This window comes from Lagopus leucura, unplaced genomic scaffold (genome assembly GCF_019238085.1).
Source record: "Lagopus leucura isolate 7727_CA_CO unplaced genomic scaffold, USGS_WTPT01 Super-Scaffold_100016, whole genome shotgun sequence".
Lineage (NCBI taxonomy): Eukaryota > Metazoa > Chordata > Aves > Galliformes > Phasianidae > Lagopus > Lagopus leucura.
This window is the reverse complement of record NW_024962270.1, coordinates 11,964,588-11,977,636: the sequence shown is the minus strand read 5'-3', so window position 1 is coordinate 11,977,636 and position 13,049 is coordinate 11,964,588. Positions and strand designations below refer to the sequence as shown.

At 39.6% G+C, this 13,049-nt stretch overlaps 1 protein-coding gene across 1 annotated transcript in view; it reads right to left on the bottom strand.

The window, feature by feature from the left end:
• Positions 1–13,049, bottom strand: part of COL4A6 (collagen type IV alpha 6 chain) — a 121,211-nt gene that overhangs the window by 27,084 nt on the left and 81,078 nt on the right. The window contains exons 7-15 of the mRNA XM_042876785.1: positions 7,812–7,928; positions 6,692–6,760; positions 5,243–5,278; positions 4,781–4,843; positions 4,128–4,163; positions 3,950–3,991; positions 2,958–3,050; positions 1,899–1,952; positions 472–531 (exon numbers count right to left, since the gene is read on the bottom strand). Coding sequence (XP_042732719.1) covers positions 472–531; positions 1,899–1,952; positions 2,958–3,050; positions 3,950–3,991; positions 4,128–4,163; positions 4,781–4,843; positions 5,243–5,278; positions 6,692–6,760; positions 7,812–7,928 — 570 coding nt within the window. The remainder of the gene's footprint in view (positions 1–471; positions 532–1,898; positions 1,953–2,957; positions 3,051–3,949; positions 3,992–4,127; positions 4,164–4,780; positions 4,844–5,242; positions 5,279–6,691; positions 6,761–7,811; positions 7,929–13,049) is intronic.

The following is a 13,049-nucleotide window of genomic DNA, read 5'->3' as shown; positions in this document are numbered from 1 at the left end:
AGTTCATGGTGATTAGAAGAATCTATGGCATGTGATGGAGCATGCTGTTAACTTCCACCTTCACTGTCAAGTTTGACCAATCTCTATTGCCAGCTGGACTTCTTCATTCCCAACTACGTGTTCTTTCATAGCTTATTCTGATAAGGGGTAAAAGCTCCCTAAAGTCCCTGCAAAGCCTCTGTGAAGCTTTCAAAAAGCACGGAAAAAACTCAGGCCTGGTAGTATCAAGTCCTCCAGTACTCATGTATGATTTTCTTGGAGTGCCTCATCTATTTTCATATTTCACCCTTAGCCTAAGACTTTACTGAGAGAAGAACTGTTGGTTATGTTATTGTATGGTGCTGGCTAATATGGGTCACAATTCTGTATCTGGGACTCCTACATGCTTTGAGAATGCTTCTGTTAGTGATAAGTCCACTTTATGAAACTAGTTTGAAAACAGGCATTTAAGGACTCTGTAAGGTTACCTACCCTGCCACCTGGCAAACCAGGCACACCTTTTTCTCCTTTTTCTCCAACACCACCAAAGCCCTGAGGGAAAATATTAACATTAGATCTGAAAGGAACTTTAAAGAACAATCTTAAATCAGAATGAGCACTGAAACATCTTTTAACATAAACTGCAGCAGAGATGCAAAGGAAATGGACTGTTTCTGCTGGGCTTCTTTTGCTCCAGAAAGAAATCAAGCATTATATTCTTCATGTGCAGTGCATTATATTCTTCATTCCCTGTGACTTTCATCCATTTAGACTATAGCACGTTTCTTAGCAGGAAATGCAAGTAACACTGTGCTATAAGCAGCGAAGTTCTGTCATTCTGTATCGTATTCTACATTTAGAAGTAATTTCAAATCTAATTTCTTAACAGTAGCAGCTCAAGGCAAGACTCAGAGCACCTTTTTTTAATTTTTTTTTTTTAATTGCTAAAGCCTCAGAATGACACAAAAATTTTCACGCTCAACAGTTGGAACTGTTTGGTGGTTTTCCCATCAGCAAGAAGTATCAAATCCACAGATGGAACACCAGGATTTAATTTCAGTGAGTTACAGTAGGTAGGCAATTTTCAGGCTTCAGTCTTGAAATATCTTACGCTTGTGGTTAAATTCACACATATCCTCAATCCCACCAGCTTCTGTGGGCCTTTCGTGATGCTTAAAGATAAACATGCACATAATGGAACATGTCCACAAACTGTGCTTCATGAACAGGTTCTCGCACGCCATTCTACTGAGAACATCTGTACACTGAAGAAACCAGCAAACAATTTATCTCATTGGCCAGAAGTTCCACAAAATATTTATTACCAAAACTTATCTGAAGAACTTGTGTTTATAGTAAGTTATAAGCTGGGAAAGACCTCTCTGGAATCCAGAGATAAATTGTTGTTGTTAATTCATAGAGGGAAGATGCTACACATTCCTGAGTTTATAAGCACTAATGTTAAACAGCCCATTTTAAAACTAGATATATACATTAAGATAGTCAGACATAAAGATAAGTATACGTGCTTTATAACTTGAAACAAAAAGCACATCTAAATACAATTAAACTAAGAGGATTTTTTAAATGTACCTAGCTCTCTGTGGGAGATCAAGAAACACTACCATCAAGTGGATAAGCAAAAGTTATGTCTACTTGCAGATTTCCTTTGCAAACCACAGTTCAGACGTACTGAAACGACGGCTGCTTTGTAGCACCTATAGCAGGACAACGCCGTCTTCTTCATTTTTCCAAGACAAAAATGATCAGATTACAGTTTTCACAAAATTACGTGGACATTTGCATTAGATTTTCAAATATTCAAGTGCCTAGAAACTCCTGTAGAGATCTTATGAGCTATTCAGAGGCTTCTGAGCCATCTAACTCATACTGGGCACATACTAAAAACTCTCCCTTACCGGCAGTCCAGGCAATCCTTTGTCTCCAGGCAATCCTTGAGGGCCTGGCTCACCCTGAAAAAGGTAAACACAATAAACCACTGTGTCCATGAAAGCATGATTTACCCCAATCCACCCATCGCACTCCTGACTCCTAAGGCAAGGCCTTATTTGGCAGTAAGTATGCTTGATTTGTGTCATCATTTGCCAGTGCTGATGCATGCAGTGGATTGTCTGTGACCACTTCCCATGGCTTCTAGGACCACTACTTCGGAACTATTGTTCTACATTCCTCCACTGCTGGAAGGCAAACCAGAACATCTCAGATTGTCATCTTTGAACACGCACAGTAATTCATGGAAAGCAGCTAATAACACATGCTGAGATAAAATAGTCATTGTAATCCTGCTTACAACTTCAAGAGTGAGCCATATTAACAGCCCTTATTTGAGTCTCAGACTAATGCAACTCCACCAAGTAACACAGTGACTCCCATGACTTATGCAGTGGCTTATGCAAGCTCACATCAGCTCCCACACCATTCTGTATGTGTCCTAGACTAATCCAATATGCCTATACTTCATGTGTGCAGAGAATCTTTGACTCAAGTTCCACAGGGCTTTTATAGACATGCTGATGAGCTACACATGTATCTCAGTAAATGCCTGAATAACAAAATAAGTGAGAGAAATCCGATTATTTCATGTTAGTGTGTGTCAGAGTGAAAGCAAAAGACTTGGAGCTTTTTATTTACTTTTTAGAAAGGAATTGTTGGTTTTTTATCATCTATTTTTACACAACCATATTTCACAGGTCCAAGGAAAACTAAAAGAACGTCATTCATTCTAGGATTAACGATGGAAATCTTTAAATAGCTTTAAGATTTATCATTCTGACAGCTATGGATTCTACAATGCTCCACACTGCTCTGAGCTGACAATATTTTTATTCAATAACTCTCTGGAGATTAAACTAGTGCAGAAAATGAGTATGGTTTGGAAAGATAATGGCCCTCACTGTCTAGTAAGTTTTTTCAGCCTTTGTATTAAGGGGATGGGAGGGCTTCTAAGTTATATTTACCTTTTCTCCTTGTTTCCCCTTTGGGAATCCCATGAATTCTAGTATTCCAGTCGATGGAGGGGGACCTGGAGGCCCGGGCAGTCCTACATCACCCTGTAGGCAAAAGATGAAGGTATTAACATAGGCAGAGTGCACCTGATTTCTTATGAAAGTTGCTTGTGAATCAGGAAAAAAAAAAATCCAGTCTAATTTTATGTTTTGTACAAAGTATTTGTGTGCCTAAGTACTGGCACAGGAATTTGGCCATGAAAGCCAAAAATCAGACTGAAAATTAAGATTAGCAAAATGCATTAAAATTGTTTCAGAGAAGTTGTGGATATAAATCACGTAAAGACAAAAAAGAAAGGGAGGGAGGGAGGGAGGAAGGAAAAGCCTAATCTTTAAAATCAACAGAAAAACACACCAGAAACAATTTGAAGAGAAATGTGCAAGACAAGAAGTCAAGAAACAACTAGAAACGTAGTATACTGATAACTGATTTTAACAGCAGCAGAATCATGCCTCAAACTGAGACCTCTGAGAAGCCCATTATGCCACTGTAAACCCCTCACACAGACTGCAAGATGTCCATTAAGATACTAAGACTATAAATTATGCATCAGTTAATCCAAAGAATATTATGAAATGCACAGAGCATAAATTCCAAAGAAAAATTCAGTACAAGAGTTAAGGGTCCATATAAACTAAAGGACAGATTGAAAAGGTGTCAAAAGAGGACCTTGTGTCTTGACTGCCATGAAAGCACTGCACTGAAATGACACTTTCTTCCCTCACTTCATTCAGGAAAAGCTCCCATCCTTTTTTCTTTGTAAAACATTATCAGCAACCAGCAAGACTCTTCAGTATTTGGACTGTCATTCAGTCCAAAAGAAGAAAAGGAAACACAGAAGAAGAAAATGCTGGAATCCAGCCACTGTGTAGAGGATAAAGTTATGATGGAACACTTGAGTATAACTTTACACTCCTTCTGTACCAGAACAAGATTCACCTACTTTTTCTCCTTTCTCTCCTTGAAAGCCTAATCCCATATTACCCTAGGGGAGAAAAAAGATGACAATGAATAACAAAACATCAGCAACATTGGTATCATTATCATCTAGGCACACCATAATGACAAAAAAAATAGCCAACAATCAGGTGTAGCAATATGACAGAAATGTAGGTACTTACTTTTGGACCTGGTGGCCCAGGAGGACCCACTGGACCCTAAATGTGAACAAGATCAAGACTTAAGTAGGATGCAAATAATAGGAACAACATTTGGTACCTGAACTTTCATTTCATCTCTGTCCCCAGAGCAAAAGCAAGTGATAAAATAATCTTCTAGTCTTCATATCTATGAGAGACAGCACAGTCCTTTGGCACTACAGTTAGTTAAGAGCAAATCTTAATTCAAAAGCAACAAACATTTAGTTTGTTTTTATGGCTGTCCAAATAAAACTCTCTTCTAGTGTCTCAGAAAATGAACTTTCCAGCACATTTCATGAGAAAGGCTCTAACCATGCAGAGATCAGAATATTTCCTCTAGTTCTGAGATGAGGAAGCCTTCAGAACAGTATTAAGTACTGTTTGTAGATGGTGCTCTAGGGCTTTGCTGGAGCTCTCATTCATGACTGTTGCTCTGAACACTGCTCCAGAGGAGAACTTTGGCTCTTGAGATTAAACAGTCTGAGTTCAAGTATTTCACACTTAAAGAACAGGCCTCATCCTCTCAGAAGCACACAAACTTCTGCTCATTGTGATGAGACAAATGTAGTCAAGATGGAAAGTTGCCAATATTTTGAACTATTCTATCAAGAAGTACAACAGTCAGGGCCTCTTACTTGCAAACCTGGTAATCCTATAGGGCCTGCAGGACCTGTTGGGCCTGGAAAACCTTTGGAGCCCTATAAGAAGAACACAGGAGAAATACAGAATGTGTAGCACCTATCCCATCAGAAAACATACAGTAATAGCCTCCCAGTTACGTACATTCATTTACACTCTTTAAGAACCCAATTCATATTACAAGACAAAAGTTGGAAATCAAAGTTACAGATTTGAATGGTAGAAGGGAGATTGAATTTCATAGGGAAAAACAGAACAGACAATAGCAAAATCTGACTTCTGCTGCCATAACATGGACCGATTCATACCATTAGAAAACTGGAGTTATTCAAGCTACTGGTATGAAGAAAACACACAGCCCATTAATTTGAAAAGTGTCCCTGAGAACCAGTACAAGGGAAAGCACCTACTTTCAGTAATATTCTTAAAAATTATAATTCCCAAATTAAATAACTTACAGAAATACCATCCAAACCAGGAAGACCGTTTTCTCCCTAAAAATGAAAAGCACATCAGTAAAAATACCATTGTATCACTGCAAAAAACTATGAAGGGCTATAAATACATATTTATTAGTCTAAACAGGAATATTTGCTTTTTAGTTCATGTTCACTTTTAGTTCTGACACCTGTGCTCCCATGTTTGAATTGGGAAATGGAAAGGTTCCAAAAGTCTGAAATAACAACCACCATTTTATTGACAGGGAGCAAAAGAAACTGAAGTGGCATTAAAAAGTTGCATTAGTTGTAAAAAATCTGAAAAACACACTGCAAAAGCTTTCATTGCAAACACTATAAAACGTTATTTCAAACAATCTGTATTTTCCACAAATAGCAAACTTAATTTAAACAGAGATCTATTTAATTTTTACCAATGTATGGTTGTATATGCATATATGGGTAGAATTTCAGAAAAGTTCGTCATTTTGATAAACAAAAGGGCAGAGTGAGGGGCCCTACATGACAGAATTTTTTGAACTATTTTTTATATTTAATGAGTAATGAAGCTGCTGAACATAGCACAAGACGTACCAAATCTTTTACAGTTTTTTCCCAAGCCTGGTGCTTCTGTCAAAAGTTAACACCACTCCAAGCTGGTGAATGTTTGCTTCAAGGCAACAAAGAACTAAATTTTTATATGAGGATATTGAAGAACCTACTCACTGTCTGGAAAAATAAATTGTGATCATGTTTCCATAGTCTGTATTCTCTTTATAATAAATAAAATCACAGACATGATACAGACATTTCAGGGCAAGGTCCTTATTAAACAGAGAATTAGAATTCTGACTTCATAGCAATAAATGGTGAAATAGTATGAGTGGAATATGGTATTCATGCATTTAAACCCAGAATACAACCCGCTGATTATTAATATCTCCCAGTACAAAAAACACTGGGAGGCAAGTGGGATTTCACAGGAGAAATCTTAATCTGTGCTTGCAAGTCTCCTGGGCAATTATTTCAACAGACCTGGCATGTGTGAGGATGCCACATACAGGGAAGTTCTGCATCTGAAAACAAATACACTACCTCATGTAAATCAGGGTAAGCTTACCAGAAATTCCTCATATCTGTGTTTGGCACCAACAAATGAATGGTGCCAGCTGCCTAGAGACAGGTGAAGGACCAGCAACTACTCTGAACAGTAACAGGATGAGTTATGTGCCAGCAATCCAGTACGCAATAAACAAGATGTTTTAGTGCTGCAAAGATGAAGCAAATTCAAGTTCTGAGAGCATTCTGTGTTGTCATTAAGGAATGGTCTTTTTCTCTGCTCTGCCTTCAGACCTACCTAGAACGCCCATGTTTAGCATTATGAGCAGCCTAAGCTGTAGCATCAGCCCTGAAACCTCTGGGACATCAAAGTGTTTCTCATCCTGTGTTTTCTCCCATAGAAAATCTTACCTTCATTCCTTTAAGGCTGCCTTGAGCAAAAACAGGTTCTCCTTTAAGACCTTTTGGGCCAGGACGACCCTGATAAAAAATAAATGACAAAAATAAATTTCTAGTAAACAATACACTGATTTGGTTTTGGAAGAAATTACATTCAGTATAAAGAACTTCTTGCTCCAGTAAACTACAAAGGTAGCACTGCAGTGGTATTAGAGAACTTAAGACTTCCTGAGGCTTTAGAAAAACAACACTCTGCAAACATTTTCTCTGGTATTTTCCTGCTTATATTAGATTTTCCTTTTATTTTAGGCCTTTAAAAACTTTTAAGATTCTCCCTGAATCTGTTTGACATGCTGTAACTGCCCTGTACATGTATATATCTCTTCTGTAGAACAGTACATTAACATATTTGCTTAGAAACAGTGAGACAAAAAAAACCAAAAACACACAACAGGTTGCATGCATGAATCTTCTGAAAAAGCAGCTGTTATAATTCTAGATTTACCCCATTTATTTTAATCCTCATCATTCCATGCAGTTTATCCAATGTGATTTCATGTAATTGCCACCTTAATTTGAGAGGAGTTAGCTGATCCAAGCAGCTTTTCTTGCCAAAAATAAAATCCCACACGCATTACAAAATAGAAATTTGAGCAGGAAGTATGAGTAAATCAGTTATTTTAGAAAGTCATATTTTAACTTGCTTTTGTTTCTTTGTTGTTTTCAACATTACATAAACTTCAAGTCTGGATGACATACAAGAGACACGAGCAGTTCCTTTTTTGAATCAGCATTCCCTAACCTGAAACATCTCAACTGGAAGATGTTTGACACATTATAGTTCTTAAAAACTTTATCACAGTCTCTTCTCAGTCAGCTTGAATGTTGCCAGTGACAAAGGGATAGGGAGCACACTGTCACAGGACCTTCATTTTAGCCTCAAAAGTTAACATTTACACAGTAAATAAGAGTGGAATTTCAATAAGAAAATGACAGTGAGCTCTAAGAATACTAAGGAACTTGGGGTTATAGGGTTCTTCCTAAGAACTCGGGAGCTATTTGTCCACCACTGGTAAGAAAAGCAAATCCTGGCTTAGTGACAACAAAACACTACAGCTGCCTTGGGACGTACCGGCAGCCCGGGTATGCCGGGAAATCCATCTGTCCCAGAAACACCAGGACTCCCAATGGTTCCATTGCAGCCATCGAGGCCAGGTGGACCCCTGGGTCCAGACTGGCCAGGGTGACCCTGTGTAAAAAGGAAAAAGAGAGGATGATGACAGGTGGTATTTTATTAGCAACACTGTCCCTAGAAAACTTCCGTCTTCCAAATGGCAACACAAAACAAAGGAAACAGGCAACTCCCACTCAAGTTCAGTGTATGACAGGCTGCAGTAGAAGTAGGTTCTTCAGCCAGCATTGTTTATCCTCCCCAAAGATTAAATCCTAGAACATCAGCTGGATTCAATTATCTTTCTCTCCAAGGGATAATTTTCTGAAGTACATAACTTGTGCATGAGTAGGTCCTGAAAGCACAATCTGAAATACACAGCATATGACACAGAGCACAGTGCGAGGGTGCACCTGACAATGATAATGGAAGTTGCTCATGTGAAAACAAGGAAAAAAGCAGGTTCAACAATACTGAGCATTTGTAATTCCAAAGTTATAGCTCCAAACATGAAAGTTGCACTGACTTCTCTTCCTCTCCACTGTGGATTCTTTCTTTTAATAGTTCAACAGATGTTCCAACTCCAGCATCACATCATTCACAAAACAGCTTTCCTCATCGTATTAAACTTAAAACCTTAGGCAAAGCAACCGGAGCAAGATCTAATGAAACTAGCAGTTGTTAGAGAAAGTTTTTGTAATGGTCAATTAATAATCAAAAGCAGGATGGAAAAGAGTTGTACCTAATTCTGATTTCACACTAATTTAGCCCTGCCATAGCTCTATTCATTTGACTCAGCACCATAGTGATGCAAAGGAGATAAAAATTAGAGCCTTTAGTTACTTTTTCTTCAGTATCACATGGGAATACTTTGGCAAAACAAAGGAAGGCCAAACTGTCAGTCACAATGCCCAGGTATTAAGCTTCTCTTTATCCTATCCACCTCTTCATAGAAACGAGCTCTGTGGCACTCAAAGATGATGTTTTGTGGTAAGAAGAAAAATGAAATTCAGGGAGTGAGAATCAGTAATTGACAGTTCTCTCTCTCCCCTCAGTACACCCTGATTTTCTATCATTCCCAGAGCGTTTTTGTGTGATCCCAAAGATTCATCTTTAAGGTAGGGCATTAAATGAGTTATGACTCATGTTAGGAAAGGGAAAAAGAAGCAAGGATAAAATGGAGATAAACCAGAACATTAACAATCCTTCACGCCTAACACATAAAACAAATCAGATTTGTGTTACTGAATGTCTTTCCAGTCCAAGCCAATACCATATACTCTGACCAAGCTCAATGAGAACTTTGTATTAATGTAAAGATCTAAGGATCTTAAAAGGATCTTTAAGATCTTAAAGGATCTTTAGCCTTGCTAAAACATGAGAATGCAAGAATCTTCATTTTACAGATGAGAAGCTGGGGTCACACAGTAGCTTAGTGACTTTCCCAAAGGATGCAGAGTAACTTACAACATGATTATTTAAACATTCAAACTGATCACCAGTGTCAGCTGCTACTGAAAGAGCCATTGCTTGCTGCTGGCCACTCACACTTACTCTTCTCTGTGCTAGCATAAGCACAAGCAGAGCAGGCAAGAAACCAACAACACAGCAGAAAAATAACTATTCTGTTTCTTAATTTTAACCAGATGAGTTCCTTGGTCCAGCACACCTACGTGGCATTTTGTGCCAACAAAATGGAGAGGAGAGAGCCCAGATCTGCCATCTGTCAGTCAGTAAGGTGCAAACTGAATCAACACAAAGTGCATATCCACTGCAGGATCTAGGCAGTTGATGTAGACAGAGATAAATTTGAATGTAACAAGGCCTCAGGACATAGAATGAAGTCACAGAAATAGTCCCAAAGCATTAGCTAAAGGCACCACTGTGTATGTAGTACCAGTAGCCCTGATGATTAAAGTCTGCTGGTCAAAGCACCCATCTGTGGTATGCAAGCAGGGGACTCTCCAGGCCCCAGTCAAATGACGTGAAAGGGCTGAAGCACCAATTTATTGCCACTTATACTTCATTTGGTTCCCAAATCTGGAACAGATCAGTGGCAAGCCACCCTCCTCCATCCATACAGTACGTCATAGCCAAGAGCAGCAAGTCTCTGATGCGACAGGCTGTGACTGCAGAGGAAGGCCAGAGCGGTCGATTCCTATGAGGTCCTTCCTTTTGTTTACAGCAACAATACAGAAGCTATGCGAGATAAGTGCACACGTATCTGGTTACAACATAAGCTGGCCAACTGCAGGGTTTAGGGAAGCTGAGCCAACATCTGCCCCTCAGACAGATGAGGAAGCAAGCTGCTGAGCCTCCAGGGCTGGCCAAGAGCCAGCTGTGCAGGCAGCTAACCAACGGGCCTCATGTCTCGGGAAATGCTTTGGGTAAGATCTCCTAAATCGTGGCGCAATACAGTGTCCAAGAGGCCCAAAAGACTTGGGTATCCCCCTAACATGTGAGGAGGGCTCACAAAGAGGATACACATCATGCTGACTATAGTGAGTGCTTATGTGTACTAAACACATCTGTGGCCCTGTCACTTAATCCCATGGCATCCATGTCCGTGGTTCTGAGCCAAAGCTTGACATAGCTGGACACACAGACACATGTTGTCTCTTTTGCTCTAGAAGAAAAACATGGGATTTCCTACTTTCCTACTTTCTATTGTGCAATCAGAATTCATTATGTTTTAAGAATCTTATCTCTGGCAATACTGACTGTGCATAACCAGCTTCCTCAGGAGTCACAAAAATCTGCCTGAAATTATTTTTTTACCTAAAAAAAAGTAGTTAATAGTTTCACTCTACTAGTTCTACAAGTTCCACTCCATTTACCCATTCTCAGCTCCTCCAATTCCTGCGTCAGACACATCAGTTCAGCTCAAGCACTTCAGCTGACTAAGGTGAAGAAGCAGCTTTTATAGTTGTTACTGATGACATGGCAGAGTAACTAGTTTACAAACCTGAGCTAAGAACAGGCTGGAGAGATTACTTGTGCTCTCTGTTCTCACAAAAGGGGTCATTCCTTAGGACGTAGATAAGGAAATCTGAACTGTTCATCTAGGCTTTTGCTTTCTCTGGCTCTTTTGCATACACTAATGCTGTGATCCCAAGCGACCTCTTTTCTAAATCTAACAGGCTTAGCACAAAGGCCGTCCCAACAGGAGAGCTCAACAAATATTTAAAAATCGGGAAACAAATGCAATCAAGGGTGAACACAAAACTAATTGAAGAAGCAGGTTCATGGATTGCTACAGCAAAGTGGCCTCTTTACAGCCTTGCCAAGTGCTTGTATTTCCTCTAGGAGAGACACAAAATAGAGAACTTCACCTCTCTGTGTAACTCTAACTTTCACTGCACAGACAAGCGCTTATTCTGCACAGAAATACTTCTTTCCAGAACTCTTCAGATAGTTCATGAAAAGCTATATACATCCCCAGCTTCAGCCCTTGCCAGAGGTGTCCTTGAATCTTGTCCTATGGGAAAAAATAAACTTCCCAGTAGGGCTAAGGATTTGATGGTTTCCTCTGCACTGTGACACAGAAGGGCTAGCAATAAACACGTGCTGCTGCTGTATTTATTAGGTTAAAAGGATTAGTCAGGCCAGCTGCAACAACATGACTTACTTACCAGCAGTATTCCCCAGGGAAATTCTATGGAACACCATTTACATTAAGGTCAACAGTGGGATACTCCTCTGAATTACAGTCTTGCAGTCTTTTGGCCACGGTCAAAATATACCTGCCCACACTTAGATACCTGCAGGCTCAGAAGATGCTCTCTTCATGTTTGGATGTTAATTCTTGTGCAAAGATAGTGATATATTTTTACTTCTCTCTTAGATATATCAGCACGGATACTTTTTCTCCTTTGCTCTGCATTTCACACAAACATGTAATGTCATCGGTTTGTGTACATTTCACAACAAACCTAAGCTACTCCCCATCCTGAAATGCAACTGGCAAAAATGTAAATATTTTCTCAAACAGTGGTGTTTGCTATTTTCACCCAGAATTAAAGCATTTGTCTCAATGGCTAGAATGTAAACAATATGTATTAGTTTCCCTGCGCCCTTTTTCTGTCCTGCAGTTGTAACACAGAAGAGCCAAAGGTGAGCATTTCACTGCTCATAAGCAGCAAAACCTACTTCTTTCCCACTGGCCCACCTGCTCAATACTGTAAAGGAGACAGAGTAGATCTGCATATGCTGTAGGCTTTGAATCCTCTCATCTGCCTCCCCCACTCTCTCCTTGGAATGCCTGCTGCTGCCAACTACCTGGCAGTGGTTTTTGCTATATCTCTATCCTTCCCTTATTGTTGGGAATCCCCTTTCTCCAAAGCCTCATCTGAAAAAATACCCTGAGAACAGCATGTTCCCACAGCGTGTTCAATTAAATTAAGTATTATGGGAACAGCTTGTTCTCTTCAGAGCTAGAGAGTTAGTCCGCTGGTGGGAAAAGAAAAAAATAGCAGCAAGGGAGTAGAGCAGGAGAGAAAACAGGCAAGGATGAACTGAGGGAGAGAAGGGGCCAAGAAGGAGCTCCTTCATGGGGCCAACTTGCATCTTCAGCCAACCTATCAAAACAATTCAGTGTTTGATAGGAGGTAGGAAAACACAGCTCAATCATGATGAAACTCTTGGCCAGCTGAGAATGTAAGGTAGATGGGAAAGAGAATAAGAGTGCTCAGAAGCACAAGCATGCAGCAGGAAAAATATCATTAAAAAAGGAGATATAATTCTAATACCAGAAGGAGAAAGCAGAACTAGCTAAATAGTGCTGAGAGAACAAGGAAACCTGGGGCAACTTCCAAAGCTGGCCCAGCTGAAAAGTCCTCTGAGGCAAAGCATTTCTAACACATCTCTCCAAGAATCACTGGGGAAAACCAAAGCAAAAGAGAGCTCATCAAAATAGGCATATAATTTTCAGTATGATGCAGGAAACAACTTCTAGAAAGTTCAAGTTGTAAAGAAACAAACCAAAGACTCCTGATGGTCAGGAAAAGTAGTTACCAACTCTTACCACATGGCAAATGCACTACTCACCTCTTTTCTGTTTTAGGTTTCTGAAAGGCTCAGATCTAAACCTGGAAGCAAGAATTCTTCAGAGGCCTCAGACCTAATCACTGTTTTGGTTCACATCATAGGAAAAGAAGATTGAAGGAGATCTGATAATAGTTATCACATATAAGAAAGCTA